The sequence below is a fragment of the Scomber japonicus genome, chromosome 5 (assembly GCF_027409825.1).
Source record: "Scomber japonicus isolate fScoJap1 chromosome 5, fScoJap1.pri, whole genome shotgun sequence".
Taxonomy (NCBI): domain Eukaryota; kingdom Metazoa; phylum Chordata; class Actinopteri; order Scombriformes; family Scombridae; genus Scomber; species Scomber japonicus.
The window spans coordinates 10916847-10942105 of record NC_070582.1 but is presented as its reverse complement, the minus strand read 5'-3'; the positions used below and the strand labels follow the sequence as shown (position 1 = coordinate 10942105).

The following is a 25259-nucleotide window of genomic DNA, read 5'->3' as shown; positions in this document are numbered from 1 at the left end:
TTTTTCATAGATAGCTACTGACATTCTTTAAAAGAGAGATCGTTTCTTATAAAGCAAGATTTATCTCTCATTTGTAAATGTGTCCATTAGTTCATGTAGAGTTTTGAATATAAAATAAAGATATTTTATGAAAAATGTCAAAAGTCTGGCATGGGCTTAATTGGTACTGTGACACAATTTAAGCCCACATCATGATTTATGAATTAATGAATACATTTTCAATAGAAAAGAGATCAATCTTGATTTATAAGAAGTGATCACCCTTATACATCATGTCAGTATCCATGAAAACACACCTGAACTTAGATTTTGGTGCTTAATAGGAACACTTACCCTAACAGCTGAAAACATTTGTTAGAAAATTAGCAAAGTAATCAAATGTAATATTTACATTACTTATTACACTTTAAATAATAATCTGCAACCTATTATTACATTTCCAAAGTGACCTCCCGAACCCTGATAATGAAGGATCACAGGCTACACTGAGTATTACGGTAGACATCACCATCAACGCCATCCAGCGGCCGCTGTCTGCATGTGGCTGAATTACTGAGAGGTGTTCAAAGGTAGTGGACACCTGCGTCCACGACTCGGTAGGTGAGTACTCAAAGTTTCTACAACTTCGCTGAATTGACTTAAAATACAGTAATGACACGCTTTTATAAACATTAAGGCAGCGTAGACGCTCTCTCCACTTTCTCAGCCGACTAATGGTTTAATAATAAATGCACACTGTTTCTTTCTGTCAATTTTGAGTTTTCCTCCGCTTGCTATATTGTTCTAAAACTGCTCGTATATGATAGGTGTTTAATTAATTATTAGCTTTCAAACTGTCACAAACGTTAATGCACTTGGACATGACCACAGTGTTCAGTCATTGAGCTGTCATAGTGTCTTTTAAAGCAACATATGCTTCATCTAAAGCAGCATTGTCAGACTGAATATGGTCGTATGTTGTTATCACAAAACCTGTACGAACCTCTTAAGTTTGACTGAAAGTTTTTGGAGCCTTCAGTGTGTACTTTTGTCATTACTTCAAGTCACTTTCCTTGAATGTAAGAGCAACTCCACCTTGCACCACACACCGACTTCGCAAAACAGTGAGTTACCGACAGTGTGTAAGCTTATGTGACCTTTGGCGTGACTGTTGGCTTCTTTGGAGTCAATCCTCAACATAATGTTTTCACAGGTCTCTTATCTTGAATCCAAGGCTATTTCCTGTGTTATATTTTTGCAAGCTTTAATATACCTGGAAAATTAGACAATACTGAGAGAAGATTTCAATTCAGTGTGTATCTGAGCTTGATGAGCACCAGAAACTTTTATTCTATTTAAATGAAGCCATTTATGATTTATGCTGACATGTGTGTAATAGAAATGTCATCTAATCAGAAGACTAATTGTGTGTGATGCTTTTATAAATCATCATAGCAATCATAAATCACTGTTTTATGGCATATGCTTCCCATAGCCTAGTTGAGTTTTTGAGAGAAATTTGTTTGACAATGCAAACAACTGCAAACGCTTTATTTGCATGTGCTCTCTTCTGGCTATCCACCCTCCTGCTCAAGTACACAATAACTCTCCTCACATGACAGTGTCCTGTTTTTTTACTCTTGGAACATCCTGGTGCAAAGACATGGTGGACACATGGTCAAATATATCAGTTTCAGTGTTCCTCTTGTAAATAAACAGTGAGCCAAACTCTATTAAGCCAGAAGTCTATGTCATACATTTCCCAGGAATGTAAACACTTCAGATACACATTTCTTAATAAGATATACAGCTTTTTGACATGTTGTTGTTCCTGGATTTCTCAAATTTTTACCTCGAGTGTGAATACATCTGACACCAGATCATAGCAGCTGTAGATAATGTGAACAGTCACAGCTTAGTTTGTTCTGCACCTCATGTTTGACAAGGGAGGACCTGTAAGCCGGCTTCTCACAATATCTTTCGGCACTATGAGAGAAGATCCAAAGTGTCTTAAACTCACTGTAGTTCATGGAGAAAATAAAAAGTGAATGTGTTTGATAATCTTTCAGACAGTTTTCATCCAGCAATAAAAAACTTAAACACTATTGACTCCCATTTAAATGAGATTGTCAGTCCTGTATAATAGACTCACACTCCTCTCTCTTTCCTGCCTGCCTCTGTGCAGTCATGTCTAGGTGGCTGAACGATGGTGAAGTCCTGGTGGGTCAAGGTAGTGGTGAGGCAGTACCAGCAAGCCCCAGACTGCGAGGCCTGTCACCTGGGAGCCCCAGGCCGGGCTGGGTTCGTAGCCCTCTAACTTCACCCACCGTCAGAGAAACAGCGCCAGGAAGCCCTCAGGCAGAGACCATGGGTAAGGCCAAGGAGCTGTTTGTGCTGTGTGACAAAGAGGGGAAAGGGTTCATCACGAAGCGGGACATGCAGGTGAGCAGATAGTTGAGCAGAATGACAAAAATTAGACTGACTGTAAATTTGAGTTGAACTTTCTTTGCTTTCTTCTGAGCAGAGGCTACAAGGGGAGTTGCCGCTGTCGCCTGAACAGCTGGAGACGGTGTTTGAGAGTCTTGACCGAGATAGCAATGGATTCCTTACTCCTATAGAGTTCAACACAGGACTTGGTGAGCGTCTTTTTATGATGGATTTGAGACCACGTTTTACTTTTAGTTCACATCTGTCATTCTCTTTTTAACCAACTCCTCTGTTCCCCTGTGTGTCCTTTGGTACAGGTGAGTTGGTGGGACTGGAGGACACGACTGAGCAGATTCAAGACGAAGCAGAAGAGGATACAGAGCAGGTGGACTGGTCCCAGGACCCCGCTGCAGTTCGATTTGTAAACATACTGATGGAGCTAGGTGCTGACAAGCTCTTCAGCAAGTAAGATCACCAGATCACAAAATAAAGACTCGTGACTACACAAAGATTTCCCCACAGACTTCTATAGTAGAAACAATATATTAAAAGCTATATCTTTAAAGTGGTAGGACAAGCGTGGCCACATCTTCCTAAAACTACTGAAATGGATTAGTTGATCAACAGAAAATGAATTGGTGACTGTTTTGCTAACTGAATAATCATGTTAGTATTTTTTTATGGAAAAAATATCAAACATTTAGTGTTTGCAGCTCCAATTGAATGATTTACACATCTTAGAGTGAAAACTCACTAAGTAAGATGTCGTAGCGTAGATTTTTCAAGTGGATAAAATTAAAAGGAATCTTGGCTTCTGCAGGTGAAGCTGCTTTTTGAATAGGTGACTAATTTAAGACAAAACAACAAAGTATCTTATTAAGGTATCGTTCCACTACGAGCACAGAGAACAGCTTCTTGGCTCTGATTCTTCAAGTCTCTGCTGGAGGGATAAACACCACGATGATGATGATGATGATGTAGAGCACCGTGGGTCCAAAGTGTCCTGCACGGTCGGGTTGAGATCTATTGACTGTGAAGGCTGAAAATCATGACTCACATAATTTTCATACTCATTAAACCATTCAGTGACCCTTCGTGCCCTTATTCAGACATACATAGAAAAAACTTGTTGTGTTTGTCCACTGATTTAACAATTCTTCATCTGTTTGTACAGTAGGTCATTTTAATAGGCGTTGTCTTTTTCTAACATCATTTATTGGTGCTGTGCTGTAAAGTTGACTGTCATGTGTTGTGTGTCAGTCAGCAGGAGCTCTGCTCTCTGTGGTGTGAGCTGCAGAGACACAGACCAGAGCTGCTGAACATCCTGGAAGGCGTCCTGGTCCACACAGTGTCCAATTTACAGGACTCCATCAGAGAGAGAGACAATCTGGAACAAGCTCTACGCAGGTCACTGCCGCCCTCCTCCCATTGTCCTCCACAAATACAAGCCAATACACATTCATTCTGCCCAGTGGACGCAACTTTAAATATTTATACACAAGTCTGTATAAATACAGACTTGTGTTGAGTTTTATAAATTCATTCAACTTTAATTTGCTCTGTTTTAGGCGAGAGAGTGAACATGATCAGGTTGTTCGGTCCATATATGAAGAAATGGAAAACCAAATCAGAGAGGAAAAAGATAAACATCTGGCTCAGGTACAGATGTGTGCTATTTAGTCCAACTGTTCAACAATTCATTTAGCAAACATGATTTTCATTACAGTGTTTAATTTTATTGATTGTGAATTTCAGGACAGTCTGAGGCAGAAGCAGAGAGGGCAACAACTTGAGGAGGAGCTGAAGATACGGGAGCAAGAGTTGGAGAATACACTGACCAAACAGAAAGAGGTACATGTCCAAGTTGTAATAAAGTTATTTCTAAAGATTGTGTGAGTGTAACAAGTGAGTCAACAGGACCTGTCTTTGTACTAAGCTGGAGTCCAGAATCTGGCAGCTGAGCTGTGAGCAGGCAAAAATCAAGGAGCAGAACCAGCAGCTGCGGAGCTTCAACATGCAGCTGCAGGAGCAGGCAGAGAGCAGCAGAGAGCAGCTGCAGGCCGCTCTGGGTGAGCTCAGCCTGCTTCAGCTCAATGCTTCCCAAGAACAAGCAGCTCGACAGAGGTAACAGCACGAGTAGCTATTCAGATATGTGATCATGAAAACACTGTCCCTGTTAAACAATTTTTACTATTTTATTAACAAACTGTGAGTCCTTTTGATATAAAAACAAATACACAACTATCACATGGGAGTTATATGTCTCACTTTTAGTTTCAGTTAAGCTAACTGCAGGCTCTGAAGAGGCTTTTTTGTCTGTTTTTTCTTTATCAAGATCAGAAAAATCAAAAAAAAAAATCAATATCAGATTCAAAAAAACACATAGAGCAAGTCAGACAAGTTAAAAATACCCACTGTGGATATTTTCACATCCTTTTTCTAAATTGATGGGGATTGTAGTTTTTGTTTGACACTGGGCAAGAATTGGTGCATTTGTCAGGTAATATTGTCTCATTTGTCATTTAATAATAACTAAAAAGTGTTTCCAGCTGCAGAACGGTGTATATGGGACTGATTTAAAATAAACTACAGTGGCTTTATTCATCGAATTGCAGGATCATTGTGCAACCGTACATTTTTAATAGCTATTGAACAACAATGGAGAGAAACACACTATATCAGACTTTGGAGAGACAGGCAATACTTAGAAGGATTCAGAAATGCATTTTTGATTCTTATCTGGCAGTAAGAACCATGTACAACATCACCAAATGTATCTTTCAATAATATTTTGTTTGCTTTACTGTAGAAATGTGATGAAGGTGTCGACGAACATCCAGAAAGAAAAAGATAGTCTCTTCAGACAGCTGGAGCTGTTGAGGTGAGTCTAAAAAGCTGTGGTTTCTTTCGTATTCAACTCATCACTGAATATGTATTATATAATGTGTATATATAGCCAGTGTGACAGTGACACTAACTGATTTTCTCTTCTTTTATATCAGGGATATGAACAAAAAGCTGCGAGATGAGAAAGATGTTCAACACTCTCAGAAGAGGGTTAGTCACAGACACTCTGTCCTTCCTCCTCTGCCATTAAATTATTACCTCAGTGAAGACCTTTGTGCTCCATGGAAACAGACGTTTTATCCACCCTAAGCCAAGTCTCGGAATTACTTCATGCTTTATTCCATCATCTGTAAAATGATTATTTATATGGGCAGCTGTTATTGTTTGGTTATTGATTGAACTTAATGTCATTGACACCATTGGGGTTTTTTTTCATGTCAGCAATGTTTTTTTTGTTTTCTTTCTGGGGTCAATGAACTGAAGGATTGTGTTGAAAAGGCATTTATTCTTACCTCTGTCAACGTGAAGGAAATAGTGTTATATATACTGTATGTTAATTAGTAATTTTGTACGTACGTTATTTATGCAGGTGAACTGAAGTATTTAACAAATTAATCAAGCAGCTTATTTACCTCATTTATCAAAGGAGTGCCAATCAAGCACCTCACTTTATTTATCCACAATGATATTGATTGCAAAAGCTATTGATTGTAGATGCTTCTTTGGATTTTATACTTCCATGAGTCACAGAACACAAAATATACACTCACAGAACACAAACTATAAAACTGACTCTCTGTTATGGTGTTTTCGTGTAGTATAATTTATAATCAAATAAGTGTATTTAGTGTTAATCGATCATGATGTTTGAATACTTTGCAGCAGAATAAATGTCACTGTTGAACTGAATTCTTGCTTTTTAAATGTGTGTTACCAAATGATCTGCCTATTACTACAAAGGAGAACATATACTTATACGACTAATATCTCATTTTCCACAAAAACCTTTTTATAGAAACCAAAAATCACAAAGACTTTGCAGAAGAGAGGGTCAGTCATAGGTAACTACTTACAACAAGACAAGCCACTGAAAAGGTTTGTATCACCAGTTAACAATAATAATAATAATGTTTGCAGTAATGTGAGGAAGACCACAGAACCGAGGAAGCAACTAACTTTCTGTTTGTTGATCCTGAAGACAGCTGAGCTCATCCGATGAGTTGGAGCAAGACAAAGAGAAAAAAGATGAGTCAAATTCATCCAAGAGATACCAGCCGTCATGTAGAGTCAGGTGTGAAAATGTTGAACAGACTCAAACTCAGGTAGGGAAAATATTAAATCTATGCAAACATACACAAATTTATACCAAAAAAACATCAGTTTCGTAACCTAGAGAGCAAGAATGATGCAGTTATTGAGAGTCATGCACTCCCTCCTCACAGCAAAGAAATTAAAAAAACACAACACTTGAATCAAAATGTAAAGTTCGGTCCTTTTGCCTGAATTTAGAGCAAAACTGTCAGTCCGCAGCGAGTGTTCAAGGTGGTTTTCCTGGGTAATTCAGGGGTGGGTAAGAGCTCCTTCATCCATCATTACTGCTCAGGACATTTCTCCAGTACAACGAGCACAACAGTCGGTAAGCTTTTCTCTTCTCATCACCCTTTCACTGCCATTAAAACGGTCCACAGTGAATACAGTATCAGTAAAGTTTGATCTGCTGTTTCTAGGTATAGATTTCCAGATGAGGACTCTAAGTTTGGACTCCACCACCATCACCCTTCAGCTCTGGGACACTGCAGGGCAGGAGAGGTCAGATAGGTTACTAATTTATCATTTATCTTGTTATTTCTTTGGTTTTGTGTATGGGTGTTATTTCTTCCTTTTTCCTTTCACTAATGTCTGTCCAGGTTTCGTAGCATCACTGAGCAGTACTACCGTAAGGCTGACGGTATCCTTGTCATGTATGACGTAACTCAAGCCTGCTCCTTCACCGCTGTAAGAGGATGGATGGACACTGTGAAGGTGAGCGGGTGTAGTTGTAGTTGGATGTAAAATTATGCAAAAGAGTTTTCCCTGTTTTGAATACATATCCAGGTGTACGAAAGAGCAGTATAAATCTCTGAATATATTAATACCTTTCTAGTAATGTCTTTTTAGAGATACTTTTTCAAATGATTTGGATTATTTTTGTTACTTTTAGACTGGTGTATTTTGAGTGTGTACTGTAACCTGCTGTGTCTGCCTCAGAGAAACATCTGGCTCAGGTACAGATGTGTGTTATTCAGTCTAACTGTTATATCATTTAGCAGAATTGATAATAATAGCATTTAACAAATTAAATGTGAAATCAATGAGAGTATGAGACAGAAGCAGAGAGGGCAATAACTTGAGGAGGAGCTGAAGATGCAGGAGCAAGAGTTGGAGAATACGCTGACCAAACAGAGAGAGGCAGGGGTTAAGAGTGTGTACTGAAACCTGGTGTGTCTGTCCCAGGAGAAGATGTGTGAAGATGCGGTACTGATGCTGCTGGGGAACAAGCTGGACCTGGCAGATGGTCACAGCAGAAAAGTGACAACAAAAGAGGGACAGAAGCTAGCAGAGGTGAGGCACATTTGAATATTCAAACAATATTCTGCTGCGATTTGTTCATGAAGCTAAAAGTGCTGTAACCCTCTGGTTCATACAGCAGCACCAGGCTCTGTTTTATGAATGCAGTGGCAAGACTGGCTGTCATATGGAGGAGCTGATGACTCAGCTGGCGCGGTATGTTGTCTTATTTCTTTACTTTATAATTAGTTCACGTGTCAAAATGTTTGTTTTGACAGTTTGTTATTACAGTTCACAGTTTACTTATTAGGTACACCTACAGTAAATAAAACTAATGCAGGTTAATACAACAGCCCATTTTAATTATTCCTCCCTTCGTGAAGGTTATAGTGTTGTGTTTTTGTTCATTTAGAGACATGTTGATTCAACTGTGTGGTCATTTTGGAATCTATCAAGTCCTGTTTTGATTAGTCAATTAATGTTTTTGTCTATGTCTTTTACCCACTGGTATTGAATTTACTATGATATAAAACAGAGAAAAGCAGCAAATCATCAGATTGAAGAAACTGAAACCAGCAAATGATTTGTATTTTTGCTTGATAAATGACTGATTATTAATCGATTAGCAAAATGAATCACAAATATATACACAGTGAACACAAAACATTACAAACTAAAGCTGCCACACAACTCAAAAGAGAAGGGAAAAGGGGAAGAGAGAGAAAAAATAAATTAGAAGATAAAAGATTATATTTCATTTTCTAAAAAAGGAGCAGGCAAGAGATAAATTATTTACAGTCAGGTTCAATTTAACAATATTTAACTTAAGATGTGTTCACTGTCTGAGTCATTTTATCAATTAATTACAAAATAATTTCATCACAATTTCAAATGTTTAGTCTCCACTTATTGACATAAATGGTGCATTCCCTAATAAACTGGGAGCTGATTGTCGTCTCTCGTGTTATTTTGTTGTTGTTTTTTGCATAAACTTGAGAATAAACAAGGGAGCAGGATCAGTGGCATAAACTGTGCAATTAATTATTAAGTATAATAAAGTTATTTCTGACACATTATTTAAAATGTATAATTTTCTTCATTTTAGGGGGTTAGTCTCCCACCATGAGCGGCAATGTGAAGATGCACTATCACTGACTAAGGAACCTGCTAAAAGACGCTGCTGTACATGAACAGGAAAGCACTTGGCTTTCTACTTAAAACTTTCATTTGGAGGATTTACAGTTTCTTTGTTGGGTTGAGTAATGGGAAATGTTTACTCCCACACTGACAACACAAAATGGTTTTTTTTAAAGGGCACTTTTTACATTTCTCTCTGAACAAGTTTACTGCAGAGTATCTGAAACTTTTGTTTTTCATATGTGAATGTTGTCTTTGTGCATGCAATAAAATATTTTTTGTTATACTATTTCTGAACGTAAATTTTTTGAAAAATGCCCTCAAGTGTTTTAAGCGCAAAAAGAGCTCATATGTGTGAGAAACCAGCGGGGGGCAGCCATGCACTCTAAAAAGCTTTTGGAGGGGTGAGCTGCCCTGCTCTGCCAAAAGAGGACAGACACTCAGACGCTTATTGGAGCCTCGAGGTCTGAGAGTCTGGAGAGGACTTACAGTGTTGCAGTTAACCTTCAGACAGCAGCAACATTGACACTGGGGTTAGAGGGATCTGAGAAGACGTTACTACGATAACCTGCTTTCTTCTGGACTCAGCATCTAAAATCAGGTAGGATTATTTTAGTCTGAGCAGAAAGGGAGAGGAGTTTTTCCATGACACAATGGTTTAAAAATAACTCAGTGTGACCAGTGGGGGATTGTTTTTGCTTGACAAATACAGTAACACATGCAACACTTTGTCTGCATTATGTTTTTCATGTTAAATGTGTTTATTTTATTGTGCCTTTCTACTTTATTAATTTATTTATTCTAAAAAGAGATGTTCTTATAAAGACAGATATTCACTGATATCTAAATGTTTAGATCACTGCCCATTATGATGCTCTGAGTCATAATGTTTCTTAAAATAGAAGAAGTTCAGTTCAGGTTGAGTAAAAAACAGACTTTGACTAATTCATGAAAGAGTTAAAAGTCAACAGTATATCACCAGAGTTTGAGAAGATCAGGTTGAGTTACTGGGATGGTGGACATATATATCTGTCAGCTGGATGACATGTGACACAAGTTGTTAGATATGTTTTCCACTCAACATATTTAATTTCATCAGTGAGCTCTGTCCAAAGCTCTGTTGACAAGATTTGCAAGTTTGAAATGCACCACCCTTTAATTTATGGTCTCCAGTTCTACATCTTAAAGGTAAAACACATGAAACCATAAAATAGATGTCATATGTTGTCTGAACATCTCATACATATAGTACCGTAGCTATGTGTGAACTCCAACCAGTTAATCACTTTTTCACACCAAAGGTGGAACCAAAGCGGGCTGAAAGAGGAAATTCCTCCATGCTCACAACAGAGAAGTCTCAATCAGATACAGCGCTAATAGGCTTTAACTTGCTGTCGTGCAAGTTTAAAGACAGGAAGCTGTGCAATCACAATCTTCACTGTAGTATCACAGTAGTATTTGGAGGGTTTGACTTGCTCTTTGATCATCTTGTGGTCATTTTTGGTCATTCTTTTACAGAGAGTGTTTAAATTGCAGATGTTTTGCAGAGTCTGTTGATTCACAGCTGAATATCTACTCACATTGTACTGACATGTTAATTTTTCATTTCAGAATGGAAGCTCACCCTAAAAAATCACCAACATGTGGGACAATTTGTCTGAAATATCTACTTTTTCTCTTCAACATTCTTTTCTGGGTAAGTTAATGAATTAAAAACAATAAAGCCTACTGTTGCAGGGTCTATTAAGTGTCATGGTAATCATTAATCACATTTATAATCCACTTTTTGTTGCAGCTTTGGATGTACGTTTTCCTTCATATGACACATGATGATTTCCTATTTATGAAAATGAAAAACCACACCACTTCCTCAGTTACCATTATTCCCCTCTGCATTAAACAATCAAGTATAAATACTACACGTTACATAATTAATACAAACTCAATTTGTTGTAACATTTATTGTAAAGTGTTACAAGAGTTACAATAATTATTACAATTATTAAAACTCCATATATTTTATACTCCTAGATCAACACCCATAATGTTTTAAAGTCCTTGTTTACTTTCTTAACTTTCATTTCCTTTACTTTAGGGTTTAAATTTAGCCTGCATCAGTTCTAGTTTCAGTTACTCTGTAAATGTGTTTCCACAAAGTAGGCAGAGATATGAAACATTGATTAATGTGTATCAGATAAACAGATTTAGCTGCACATCTCTTGAGGCTGACAATGAAAGATGTTGCCTTGCTTGTGTTACCACATTATAACTGGTTAAAATTATGAGGCACATTCTTGACACCATGCATCTGGTTTGAATTGGACCGATAACGGTTCGTTCTTTCAGCTGGCAGGAGGGACCGTGCTGGCAGTGGGAGTGTGGACTCTGATGGAGAAGAGCGACTACATCAGTTTACTGAACTCCAGCTTCTACTCAGCCTCCGCTTACATCCTGATAGTCGCCGGGCTCATTGTGATCGTGACGGGGATTATTGGTTGCTGTGCCACTCTGAAGGAGATGAAGAGTCTTTTGATTGTGGTGAGGTGTTTCAGTCACGTTAAACATTGGCCTTCACTTCACTTCACCAAAACATTAACTCTGTTTAATCATGTTGAATCAGAAAACAAGGAAAGACATTTTTAAGTTTGTGTTTATACACACACAAACTCATCTTTGTGCATTGAAAGTAAATCCCAGGTGACCTTCTGCCTCACCTGCCTTCATTCAGTGCAGCTCATTATGTCAGACAGGCATGGCTGTCAGATATAACAGACAAAGTCATGCAGAGTGTGTCTTTAAGAGATTGGATATAGAGTGCGGGTCATGCCAGAGGAATGGAGGGCATTACAAGCGGCTGTTCGGACTTCAGTATGTGTAAGAGAGAGAGAGAGACAGCCAGACGCAGTGAGGAGAGGATATAACACTGAAGCAAAACTACACAAGATCTGTGACATTATCTGTATTTCCATATCAACTGTGACATTTGTAATGAATAACTGATTTTCCCACTTATTCTCTAGAGCATAACTTTTTCTTTTGGCTTTTTGAAATTACTTAAAAGCACTCTAGTTTTTATTTCAGATATCACTACACCACTATCTGAAGAAATTCTGACATTATTCACAGCTGTGTTGTTTATTTCATGTCTCCCCATTCACAGTATTTGGTCTTGTTGCTGTGTATTTTCCTGCTGGAAATCATTGCTGGTGTGTTGGCCTATATTAACTCCCAACAGGTGAAGTGTTTTACCTTCAGTTTATGTGTGTGTTTGTGGACAGTTGTAGTTGTAGTAACATTTAATGCTATTTTTAAGATCAATCTTTTCTTGATAAAGCTTTTGGATCACTAGAACTGTTGCATTAAGTGTTTAGTATACGGTAGTCAACATATATATTTAAAATTCTGACATGTTTTTGTTTTTCTTATATTTTTAATTAATGCATATTTGTGTCATTCCTCTATCCCTCAATGGGATTCACATGTCTTTTTTCCATCACTGAATCATCTGAAAACCATAAAATACCAAAGTTGCTGCACCCTCTCTTGTGAAATCTTCTCTGCATGCCTCTCTGTGCATGTTCTTCATTTGTCTTGTTTTTCCATCCTTCTCACTATTCTTTTTCTTTCCCCACTTTTTCTTGCTCCAGTGTTTTCCTTTCTGCTACCAGGTAATCTACTGACACTTAATTCCATTTTACATCAAGCCGTTTATCTAACAGGTTGATGTAAAATGGCCCATTTGTCACTCTTTGTACCGTCAGTCAAGCAACACACCTATTTTTAATGTTAAACTAGATTTAAGGAATGCTCATGTGGGAAAGGGAAAGGGGGTCAGAGGAGGTATGCCCATATATATGCCCATATATATGCTCATATAGCGTTAGGGCATTGCACAGGTACAGAGGAATGTTACAGGGGAGGGAAGAAACTTGACCAGGGTCTATTTTTATTAATGGGAGGGGATTTGCAGGTGATAAAAGTTTCTCATGAGTGATTGCTGAAGTGCTGCTTCTGTCTCACAGCTGGATGAGGAGCTGAGACTGAGCCTGACGAAGAACATGCAGCAGAAATACAAGCAACTGGGAGAAGAAAGTGTCACAGATGCTGTGGACAAGCTTCATCAAGAGGTGTGGAAATGGGATACTGTGTGTTGGAATCACTGCTGAGTTTATGGCCAGGCAACAAAAGTAGCACCACCTAAGATGAATAGGATCGCAGTTCTTTAAGTCTGTCCTAAATCAACAGTCAGGTGCCCATATAAACACTGAAAAGGGGTTTCCTAGCTGTAATCATTCCTCCTGTTCAAACTGGCTGTTAAAAGATCCCCTTCAAATGTGCTCTTAATTTAATTGATTTAGGCCAATATCCACAATGTGTCTACACAGTCAATTTGTGCAAACATGTATGTAAAGTCATATCAAGTGGATATTTGCCACATTTACAGTCTTTTTAGCATTTGCAAGTTCCCGCTTTGTGTTTCCCTGTCGAGCTGCAGTGGAAGCATAGTAACAAAAAGAGGGACTTTGGCAATAAAAAGACTGTAACCTTGAAAGATAGCTATATGATTTGACTCAATTGGGTGGCTGAAGCTTCATATTAGCTTCAGATTAACTTTTAAATACATTTTGTAACAGAATGAGGCTTGTAGATTTTGGCTCCCCTTTATTTACATTATAAGGATCATATGAAGGGATCTTCAGATGATGAACAGGAAGAATGATCATGACAAGAAAAAACTATTTAAATGTTCATTTGGGCACCTGACTGTTGTTTTAAGACAGACTTGAAAAAATGTGAACCTGTCATTTAAACTGATTCAGTTAATATACAATTTAAAATGATAGTTGAGAATCACCATCCTCACCCTCACCACCCTAAACTTTTTTCTATCCTCTGTTCCTCCCTGTGCTGGCCTCCTCTCAGTTTAAGTGTTGTGGCAGTAACAGCTCCTCTGATTGGAGAGACAGTGTGTGGATCAAGGCACAGAAGGAGCGTGTCGTGCCTGACAGCTGCTGTAAAACCCCCACTACCCTCTGCGGCCGTAGGGACCATCCCTCCAACATCTATAAGGTGGAGGTAAGTACAGCTGTCCAGTTATCTTTGCAACTATTACACTGCAATAATAATAGTAATAATAAATAATTGTTATGTTTTTTCCTTGCTTTTGCACACAGGGAGGCTGTATTATGAAATTAGAGGAGTTCATCCTGAGTCAATTATATATTCTTGGTGCAGTGGGTATTGGGATTGCATTTTTACAGGTAAACTCCTAACTACTGAAGTTAGAATGAACATCCTTTCAAATATTGTGCAAAATGCCAGTTTCTTTGTGTTGTGTGGAACTAACAAGTTCATTGTTTCTTTTTCTTTCAGCTTGTGGGGATGATGTTTACTTGCTGCCTTTATCGAAATTTGAAAAAATAGCCATACTGATTTTGGACTACTCAAATATTACACATGACATATCATGCATTGCCAAAATGTTTGGTTAGATACTTAAATGTCTCCAATTTACATATTTCTGGGATTCTGTTAAGTTGTGAGTTCAAGTTATTATGAATTGCATAATACACACACTAGACATAGTCAAGTATTTATTCATATTGTGCCAAATCACAACAGAAGTTACCTCAGGGCACTTTTCACATTGAGCAGGTCCAGAATTTACTTTTAACTTACAGAGATCCAACATTCCCCCATGAGCAAGTACTTGCAAGGAAAAACTCTCCTTTAATGGGAAGAAACCTGGAGCAGAACCGGACTCTAGGTGGGCGGCCATCTGCCTTGAACGGATGGGTTGAGAGAGAAAGAGGGAGGTGGAAAGAGGAGGAAGACACAGAAGAGCATGGCAACAAAAATAACAACAACAACAATAATAATAATAATACTAATAAAAACATAAAAAAAATAATAATAATAATGATAATAATAATAATAATAGAAATATGACAAATAATAATAATGCAATGTTGAAGTGAAGTTTATCGTAGTCATTACTACTGTAATATTACTATGCTGCTGGGCAGCACTGTTCTCTTTCTGCAAAATCCCAATGTATGATTTCAGTATCTTCCCTTTATATTAAAGATAATGATATGTAGATGACCTTGTAATCAGAGGCTGTATTTAAATAGCAGACAATGAGCATGCAGTGGCAGTGTTGGTCTTTTTATCTAGCTCATTTTTTTATGTATGTAATACGGTTTTTACCAAATATATGGTTCTAAAAATAATATATAAATGATTGTTTGTTAGTTTGGATAACAATAAATGATATTTGCCATTTTCTCTTGATGAATCACACTACACATGTTATGTTTCCGCCTGACCGTGACGTTTAACTTTTATTTTGAAATCCTTGTAGCGGATGTTGTTGTCATCTGACTGGCAGCACTTCCGCGTCGCGCATTTCACTCTTCCAAGATTTCATCCGCAATTTATCTTCTTATTCATTTAAAACAAGCTCAAATATTTCATGTGGAGGTAACACGGAGATAAATGAAATGTCTGCGAAGCCAACATGTCTGATAGTGGCGAGTGCTTCTCCTCAAGGTGAGTTTAATAGCTTATGTGTCTTCAGTTTAATGATATTGATTCAGGGTTCAGGGGAACATAAATAAAGACATTTATGGTCTCATACTTCCTGTTTTCACCACTTACACTTGTGAAAAAGTGTTAGACATCGTAGCCAAAGCCTGAACGCTGTTTTAACCACAGAGTGAATAAAATATACAATAATGCCCCCGTGACGTCACTGGGGTTAGAAATGTAATAGGTCATAGATTACTAGTTACCTCATTCAAAATGTAATACGTAATGCAACTATTTCAGTTACTTAATCAAAATAATGTAACTTATTATATGGGATGACTTTTTGATTACTTTTCTAATTGTCTAATGAATGTTTTCAGCTGTTAGGGTAAGTGTTCCTAGTATGTCATCCAGTGGTCATTCAAAGTGACCACATTTGGATGAGAGGGTGGAGCTGGGGGGTATAGCTCTCTTTTTGGACCCAGTGGATTCACCCGATGGCCATTAGAAAGAAAACAGCTTGAAGTCACTTTGCATTTGCTTGACTTTTCATACCCAGAGCTAAGTGCTTGGTTTAAGCCCACTTTTCAGATTTGTGAACCATTTATTTTGCATATGAAAACTCAGTGAAATCACCCATTTTTAGTATTCACGAATAAAATAAAGGTTTAACAAATATGAAACTGTGTTTTAATGACTCTCTAGAGTCTCCTTGGTAATCTAGTCCAGATGTAAGTGTAAGTGTAACAGTTATTGATCTGGACCTGGTCTAATGTGGTCTAGATGGGGAAAAATTAGTTTCAGGAGTAAAATAAAGGTTTCCTAAATTTGAAAGTGGGTTAAACAGCGTTAAGACTCTTGCTACAATGTCTAAAACTCAAGTGTTAGTGATGAAATAATGTAGAATCAGCTGATAAATATCATCATTTTTAACTTTTCACAATCGTAAGTACACTTCATTGTCATGAGTGTAGTTAATACTAGTATTGTTTTATACTAATATGAGAGCTAACTTGTTTATAATTTATCTCATTATATGTTTACTAGTTAGTTCTGTTCTATTTTGTCTGTGAGTGTAACCTGAATGCTCTGATACACTTTAAGCTGATGTGTTTTGTTTATTCAGGGGTGTCGGCAAAGTCTTTCCATCAGTCCTTCACTCTTTGTAGCTCAGCGTTTAACCTCCAGACAGCCACACCCGGGGTAAGTCTCTTTATAGCTGAAAAATATGCAGCAAAGGGAAACATCCTACTGTCTCAACTATTAAATCCCATCTGTGACCCTAACATTGTCCATGGCAATGCCTTGGAAAACCTTCCTCACCTGTGTTACAAAAGCTTTTTATCACCATGGTCTTACAGAGGTAACAGTTCAGCTGGTGGGTTTACAGGTTGACCTGGTTTCTTGGAATGAGACACCAGTGGAATAAAAACACTTCCAGATTCTGTGAGATGTTATTGTCCTAAAAAATGGACTTAAAGGACAGTCTCTAGGTGTTTCAAGTCTGTCTTTAAACAATAGTCAGGCACAGGTTTTTTGTGCTATAATTATCCCTCCTGTTCATACTGACCATTTGAACATCCTTTCATATGACTCTCTTATGATGTAAGTGATGGGGGCCAAAATAAACACTTATCTATGTCTGCAAACATGTATTTAAAAGTTAATCTGAAGCTAATATTAAGCTTCAGCTGTCAAAATGAGCCAAATCAAATAGATATCTTTCAACATTACAGTTTTTTTAGTACCACAGTCCCTCTTTTTTGTTACTATACTTCCACCGCAGCTAAACACGGTCCAAGGAAACACAAAATATGGATGGATAGACTTTGTTGAAAATCTACTGTCACAGCAACAGGTTATCCAGGCATTGCACACAAAGTAAATACTCAGTAAATATACAGTACCAGTCAAAAGTTTGGACACACCTTCCCGTTCACATCAATGAAAAAGTGTGTCCAAACTTTTGACTGGTACTGTATATCAACACTAGAAGAGAGAAATGTATAGATTTAAACACAACAAATATACAACATAAACACAATATAAAGAATATACTAGAACACTATAAATATCATAAAATATTAACATACATCACACAAGTGTGTGAGGAGCAAGACACTGCAGAGTTTGGTGGAGACAGAATCTATAAAACTGAGTTCTCTGTTAGAGATGAGGTGATAGGGAGTGAGTTATTGCTTTGGGAAAACTTCCTGCCCAAAGCAATAACTCTACAACAACACCTCTCCTCTGTCATAACATTGAGTTCTCAGCTTTATAGATTCTGTCTCAACCAAACTCTGCAGTGTCTTGCTTCCCCAAATAACTTTTCTCATGGTCAAAGAGGGAATTTGATGCTTAAAAAGCTGTTACTGTGGCAGAAATCCACATCGCACTGATATGACAGAGACTGCTGAAGCATCATAAGCTTCAGATAAACTAAGACACTTTATCTAAAATGTTCTTCAACGTGCCACCTATCAGTACATTTTAAGTGTGTAAGATTTAGGGGCGATCTATTGGCAGAAATTGAATATAATATTCATTAGTATGTTTTAATTGGTGTACAATCGCATGAAAATAAGAATGGTTGTGTTTTTCATAAGCTTATAATAAGCCCTTGTTGCACCACTGTGTTTCTACAGTAGCCCAGAAAGGACAAACCTAACACTGACTCTAGACATGGTGAGGGGTATTCAATTGGTTGCAATCTGCAGCCCAACCACTAGATGCTACTAAATCCAACACACTGATGTGTTGGAGGAGATGCCTTTCAGAAAGTACTACCATTGTTTTAAAAATGCTTTTAGTAGAACGAAGCCCTTCTGTCTGTAGGAACTGAACATCCAAAAGGAATTAGTCATTAGCGGTATATTATTTTTATCGGGTTTGTTTTCCTGACTTAACAAAGCCACAGTGAGATCAGGTGGTTAAGGTTAGGCCATGTTTGTGGTGTTTATAACTGTTGTACTAAACACATTCAGTAGAAAATAAAGCTTTAGACATTTAAGCATTTCAGCTAGACCCCTGCAAGGTTATGGACATAAGATGCAACTTAAAAAGTAGATTTTTGCTCTGTATTGACTTCAAATGTGAAGCTGAGTGTTTATTTTTTCATTTAAGGGGAAGCCTATAGAATTTGTTGGAGTGGATGAAAGCACTGCCAGATGGGTGCAGGACTTCAATGTGAAACCCTACGCAACACCAGCCAAACTTGAATCTATAGATGGTAAGAATATTAACATCATGGTCATTTGATTGTTTTCATGTCTTCTGCTGCTGCTGTTATTTGGACTCTGCTCAGTTGTGTCACAATGACCCTTTCCAGGTGCTCGATACCAAGCGCTGCTGATCCCGGACTGCCCTGGAGCGCTGAACGACCTGGCGCACAGTGGCTCTCTACACCGAATCCTCACACATTTCATCTCTCATCAAAGTTAGTAAGGCTCATTTCAAAAGCATTCAGTCTGTAATCTATATGTGCGACATATGTGGACGCAGGTTGTTTTTTGTCTATCGGCAGAGCCTGTGTGTGCAGTCGGACAAGGAGTGTCGGCACTGTGTTGTGCCACTGAGGGCCAGAATTGGATCTTCAGCGGCTACAGTTTAACGGGGGTTAGTGTCTCTACTATCCATGAAGTGAATATACCCAAAGATATTTATGCATATCAATGTATTAAGTAACAGCTTTGGGTTTTCTTTCAAAGCCATCTGTGTTTGAACTGGTGCGGAGGCCAGATTTCGCCAACTTGCCCTTGATTGTGGAAGACTTTGTGAAGGATAGTGGAGGATCCTACACAGGTGAGCTTAGCTGCAGAACACTGCTGCTAAACTGGTAAATACTTAATATACATTTCTAAAACTAAAACCCTCTTATATTTATCTCTTCTTCTTTTTTTTTTAGCAAGTCAAGAAGATGCTCTGCACGTAGTCATCGACAGACACCTGATAACTGGACAGAACATGCAGTCGACCTCACTTGCTGTAAATAATCTAATCCTGCTCTTTAGTGCCAAATAATAAAAAGAAAAAAGGTTTACAGCAGAAGCACCGACACTCAACAGTTAATTTTTTACCACATTTATATTCATGTAATTTAACAAATATCCATCTCATACAAATATTGGAAGATGCTGGGTCAAAACAGCAACCCTTTAAATTCATCCTCTTGACTTGTCAATGCTATTATTATTACTATCATCACCATAAACCCAATAAAAGTCACACAATCAAATGTCTTGATTAGAAAATGTACAAAATAAAAACTTGACCCAAGAGCTGAAATGTTTGTTGGCAAAATAGCAGAAGTTTCTGGATTTGGACTGAACAGAGGCTGCAGATATGACGTGAACTCATCATAATACATCCTTCATTGAACCTTTAATACATATTGATGAACATGCACTGTCTGCTGTTGAATAGAGGTATGTTACTGCACTCTGACTGAACTATACATGTTGAATTTTTTTCCCCCCACAATATCAATATTGAAAATGAATAAAACAAACTGAAGTACCTATTGTTCCCTGCCAAAATCTTTTAAATCAACAGACCCCAAATTCCACTCCTGTAAACACGATTTCTCAACAACCCCCTCTCATGACCCTCAGACAAGTTGAGTATTAACTAAACTGGCTCGTTTCAGAGTTCATATCAGTCGCTCCAAAATAAAATAAAGAGAAAATGAATACTTCCACACAGCATATGAATTTTTGGCGCACGGTGATCATGAAAAAAAGAAAATCCATCAATGTGCTGATGACTGAAGGTTCCCAGTCTTCTTCTTAAACAAGTCCAGCTCTCATAGGAGATCATAGAAGTAATCCAGTCCTTGTCCTAACTCCCATAAGGAAATTCCAGTACCCAGTTCAGAGGCTAAAGAGATCCTCAGGTAGATGGACTGTAATAAAAGTATTGAAATAATATGTTAATTTTCCAGCAGTAAATCTAATGAAAACATCAATTAAGTTCATTAAGTGGCAACTACGCAAGGATGATTAAAGGTTAAAAGGACACCATTGCTTTGATATACACCTGCTAGATACTGTATGAGCAGGTGGAGGAATATTAATCAGGTTTATATCACTTCACATGAATCACTTTCATATTTCATACATCAGAAGGTCTAAAAAAAGCTGATTAAAAATATTCATTAAAACCACAGGAAAGTGTCTGCAAATAGAATATCAGCAACAATGTGTGGGGGCGCACTCATATATTACAAAGTGCATAAACTGACTAGCTTGATAAGTGCTTTAATTAGTGTAGATGGTGACAGATGAAGTGCTGCGAGTCAAATGGTGAGACCGGGCGAATGATAATGGTAGTAAATGATAGAGTGGCTTTTTATTAGAGAAACACTGCTGCTGGTTTTGCTGGAGAGCAGAAGTGAAATATTAAAGATACAACTGTGAAGCTCAACTTTTGGCATTAGTTTACATCTGTGAGTTTAAAGCTTATCTCATACTTTGTAAATTAGGCTGCTTAACTGTAATTTAAGAGATGAAACAAAGAGGGACTCAGCTTTGGAACAGGTATGTTCACATTGCATTTCAGTCTACTTCTCTCAAGAATTTAAAATATTGGCTTAAGGCATGCCTGGATCAAACCTAACTATCTGAATTGATCACATCTTTGTCTCACTCTCTTTCTCGAGGAATTGACTTGCCCTTGCTCAATTTATACACTCTAGGTTTTTTCCTCTACAGCTTCCCCTTCCTGTGATGACTAATATTTGCAGATATTGCCGTGACATGAGTTAAATTTAAAGTCGTTTCTGTGGTACTAGCTTATGTTTTAGCAGTTATAATAACATCATAATGTGCTATTTCCTGTTATTTATGGTGGCAGCTGCTCAGTAAAAGTAAAGAGTTTTACCTTCAAAGATGGATAGTACACCACATGCTTAACAGCATTGTTCCTGAAATGAAAGGGAAATTATGTAGATTAGATTAAATTATGCTGCTTTAAGTCAATATTTGTTTGAGTACTTCACTATCATCACCTCTTGTAACTGAAATGATGCTCTGCAGAAAATTCATCCCATAGAAGTTTTGGTCTGTTTTCCCGCAAAATTTCGATGTATCTGCAGAAAATCAGACAAGTATAAGTATACAACTTTTATCACTAAAATGTAAAGAAATCCCAGCTGTAGTTAGAATATTATGTTACCTTCCCCCTAAGATAGGCTCTGTGCCCGAGCTTGCAAAATCAAGGCCGTACAAGTTGAGTCCAAGCAGGATCTTTTGTCTCCACTGAGTGTTAGGCGCAAGCTGGAGAACACAGTCTCTCACCCAGGACAGGGGAGCGCTTGGGCCCGGACTATTAAAAACACACACAATAAAATCCGTTTTTCAGGTCATATCACCATCTTAAGTTTTTTCATTTTATCTACAGTGAATTAATGATTTTTGTGTCTGTGATCCTCACCTGGTACCGCTGGAGTAGTCATACGTCATGAGGCTGAATCCATCGACGACTGGAGCCAGCTGTTCAAACTCCTCCCTGCCAAACATACCTGGCTGCCCCGTACTGATCATGACAAAAGATACATTAGACAAAAAGGACAGGCAGCAATGATTTCAGGCTTTTTTTTGTGTATTTATAAACTGGCAGAAAGCACATTATATTCACCTTGTCACAGCTGGCGGAATAACAAGAATGCAGTCTAATTTTTTGGCCTTCAAAGTTTCACATACGTGTTTCACCAAATGCACCAGCTCCCTGTGTGAAAGAGATTTAGTATCATGCTCAATTATTAGCATTTCAACCTTGAATCAACTCTGAGGAAATAATAATATAAGAAGACTAAAAAAAAGAAAAAGGATGTGTCAGTAGAATAACTCACTTCCTTTTGTTGCCACCCAGCTGGCTCCAAAGCTCCAAGGTGAAACCATCGAAACCTTCAGTCTGCAGAGCCAGAACTTGGTTAGAGAGGGAAAGTACAAACACAGCACCGTTGCAAGGGAGTAAAGGTTAAATATACAACACTTTGTTACCTTTGCAACATCCACCAGCTCACTTCCCAGCTCCTCAATCTCATCTTCACTCCCCAACACGGTCATGTAATCCTGATAGGACCAGCCATCAAATAACAGCCGAGGTACTGAGGAAACAGAGAAAATGTGAAGAAACCTTGAAGTCTTATCTGAAACCACTTGTGGGTTTCACATGAGTGGATTTGTAGGAAGTAGCAAGAACGTCAACTTACCCATTCTGATTTTTTTGTTAGACTTGCGCACAGCTTTGACCCAGCCTGGAAAAACAAAAAGATTATTTTACCTGACACAAATCATTTGTGATTTGTTATCACACTGTGATAAGAGGTGAGGACTAAACGAGTGATTGAAGCGATGTGACCATGACTCTACCTGGGTCATGGTCATGGAGTCCCGTAACATCGAAAGTTTCAGGTCCTCTGCGGCGAAGCTGAAGCCACACCGGAGATACTGAAGTGAGTTTGGAGCCAAAAATCTTGGTGATGTCATAGCCGTGTGAATTCCACTGGAGGGAATTTCAAGGGAAAAAACATTTAAGTAAAAGTTCACATAAATGACCTGATCAAAGGTCTGCCAGACAACAATAACACAACCTACAGACTTTTCATTTGCTATCATAAGACAAAGAAAAACATTAAATCTGGACAGCGGAGAAGCTGGAAAAAGCAAATATTTGACATTTCAACTTGAAAATCATCAAAACAGTTTTGATTATCTGATCAATCAGTAGTTATCTCTGAGTTGTCTTATCTCACATGGCAACTCTGTCTGATGAAATATCTTCATACTAAAAAGAAAAACACTTGATATGCTTCTTTTAAACTGCTGAAAGAAGTTCGGGATCGCACAAGTAAGTAGAGCTGGACGAAAAAACAAAAAAGTAATCTCAAGGCACTTCACAAAATGTTAACAAAATTACACTTTCAATAAATAATCATCAGTAATTTGTATATAAAGATATGGGTAAGTGGGTAAAGGTGAATAATAGAAGAGCTAGAGCTAGAACAGGCTGGTAAGCTCAGAAAATTACATCACTTTACTGTAATGCAGCCTTTAAAGCCAGGAAAAGACTAAACTCATCACATATCACTATATTACAATATCCAAACTCTAAAATATCTAGTCTCATATCATCTTATTGATATAATATCAGCCTTATGAGGAAAATATCACCTCACAGCCAATTCAAGCAGAAGCAATTATTAAGCAAACTTTTCCATGAGTTTTAGGACAGACTTGATGTGATCTGAAATGGTTAAAACATTTTTAAACAGCAGCAAGTGAGAGGGAAAAAAAGCTGTGATGAGGTTATAAGTGACTGTTTCAGACTTACAGGTGTGACATATCCGAGCACTGGTCCTTGAAAGGTTTTCTTTATATGAACATTGTGTCTCTTTTCCTCCTTCACTATGTCTTTCCAGTGAAGGTCTGACACCACAAGACCTCTCTCCACCACTGACAACTCTGCTTGAGAACTCTAAAATAGTGGGAGGAAAGAAAGAGAGAAAAAGACAAGTAATTATGACAAAATGACCAATATCATGAGTGGGCAAATGACAGGTGATGTTAAAGGCAGTCAGAGGAAGATCCTGCATGGCCTGACAGTAAACAGACCTCACACCCATTTCCAGGTAGAGATCAGAAGTTAGGACTCACCTCAGATTCAGCTTTATGTGACTTCTTTGCGTCCGTCTTTGAAAGTGTGGCACCGACTAACCAGCAGCACCAGCTGACGTGCAACAACAACAACAACAACCACGACGTCGTTTTCATTTCCAAAAACAGGCAGTTTAATATGAAAATAAATAAAAATGGCTTAGCTCAGGACTGCAGGTTTTGCAGTACAAATGCTTCCTTCCTGACTGAGATCTGGCAGATTAAAAAACTGCATTTCCTGCTGCGGGCTGAAATCATGCACAACAACGAGCCCCGGACATAAAAACCCGGATTCAGAGATTCATGAGAGACTGAAGCTGTTGGAAGGTTTGCAGCAGTTTGATTGACAACTTGGGTCAACGTGTTTTAGTTAGGCAACTTCCGCGTTGTGTGCTTTTCAAAATAACTCCTGAGAGAAAGAAAAGAAGCCATAGTTTTCTTTCGTAGGACGGTGAAGTCATGGCCGGCCCTCGTCGGCCCCTGATTGGCTTGTCCTCGTTTCCTTCATTAATTCTATTGGTTATCTTTAGGCGTAAAGAGCGTGATTGGTTACAGTTAGGGAAAGAATATAAAGATCAGCCAATCAGAGGCACGGTAGGCGGGGTTATGATTTTGCCATCCTAGGAAATAAAAATACCGAGAACAGAGGAAGAGAGAGGGGATAGCAGGACCAATCTAGTTTCCGGCATCATCATTTTTTTCTTTAACTTTATTAACAACACATAAATAACAGTACAGTTGGTTATAAAGATAAAATAAAATGATCACAAAAACAAGCGGGTATAAAAGTGTACAATGTAAAAAAAAACATACATCATACAGAAATTAAGATAAAATAAATAAATGCAGCTTTAAAAAGTATATGAAGAAAACTGAATTAAATCCTCTATATCAATGTTATCCACAATATATCTCAAGAGAGGAGATGTCTTTATAGACTTTCGTTGTCTTTGTAGTTTTCGTTTTGTTTTTTGTTTTTTTACTTTACATGCACTATCTTTAATAGGGACCAAGACCCAGTGAGTGGCCATCTTTACTGCAGCAAGGTACACTTGAGTGAGTCTCCCAAATTAATTAGAAAATTGATAGAAAATATATAAAACAAAAGGACTCCACTTCTTTTTGCAGCGGGAACAT

General features: G+C 37.9%; 4 protein-coding genes across 4 annotated transcripts; 3 read left to right on the top strand and 1 right to left on the bottom strand.

Annotated features, from left to right (window-relative positions):
* The first annotated feature begins 567 nt into the window (after window positions 1-567).
* Window positions 568-9080, top strand: cracr2b (calcium release activated channel regulator 2B). Its single transcript, XM_053319524.1, has 18 exons — window positions 568-600; window positions 2165-2421; window positions 2504-2615; window positions 2724-2871; window positions 3667-3813; window positions 3975-4065; window positions 4162-4257; window positions 4343-4530; window positions 5216-5287; window positions 5409-5463; window positions 6269-6348; window positions 6452-6575; window positions 6763-6889; window positions 6981-7062; window positions 7161-7275; window positions 7747-7854; window positions 7940-8016; window positions 8906-9080. The coding sequence occupies exons 2-18, from the start codon at window positions 2167-2169 to the stop codon at window positions 8988-8990; spliced, it is 1962 nt and encodes a 653-aa protein (XP_053175499.1). The 5' UTR covers window positions 568-600; window positions 2165-2166; the 3' UTR covers window positions 8991-9080.
* A 317-nt stretch (window positions 9081-9397) lies between these two features.
* Window positions 9398-14805, top strand: cd151 (CD151 molecule). The gene is made up of 8 exons (XM_053319527.1): window positions 9398-9538; window positions 10549-10633; window positions 11284-11475; window positions 12098-12172; window positions 12960-13064; window positions 13861-14013; window positions 14112-14198; window positions 14311-14805. The coding sequence occupies exons 2-8, from the start codon at window positions 10550-10552 to the stop codon at window positions 14359-14361; spliced, it is 747 nt and encodes a 248-aa protein (XP_053175502.1). The 5' UTR covers window positions 9398-9538; window position 10549; the 3' UTR covers window positions 14362-14805.
* A 132-nt stretch (window positions 14806-14937) lies between these two features.
* Window positions 14938-19512, top strand: gatd1 (glutamine amidotransferase class 1 domain containing 1). The gene is made up of 7 exons (XM_053319329.1): window positions 14938-15489; window positions 16595-16671; window positions 18592-18697; window positions 18797-18904; window positions 18992-19083; window positions 19176-19269; window positions 19373-19512. The coding sequence occupies exons 1-7, from the start codon at window positions 15441-15443 to the stop codon at window positions 19486-19488; spliced, it is 642 nt and encodes a 213-aa protein (XP_053175304.1). The 5' UTR covers window positions 14938-15440; the 3' UTR covers window positions 19489-19512.
* Window positions 19513-20233: 721 nt separating this feature from the next.
* Window positions 20234-24512, bottom strand: chid1 (chitinase domain containing 1). The gene is made up of 12 exons (XM_053319328.1): window positions 24123-24512; window positions 23800-23943; window positions 22839-22971; window positions 22679-22723; window positions 22467-22573; window positions 22316-22377; window positions 22102-22191; window positions 21898-21999; window positions 21640-21789; window positions 21473-21553; window positions 21346-21388; window positions 20234-20368 (listed from the first exon to the last, which is right to left on the bottom strand). The coding sequence occupies exons 1-12, from the start codon at window positions 24237-24239 to the stop codon at window positions 20270-20272; spliced, it is 1173 nt and encodes a 390-aa protein (XP_053175303.1). The 5' UTR covers window positions 24240-24512; the 3' UTR covers window positions 20234-20269.
* Between the last annotated feature and the right edge of the window lie 747 nt (window positions 24513-25259).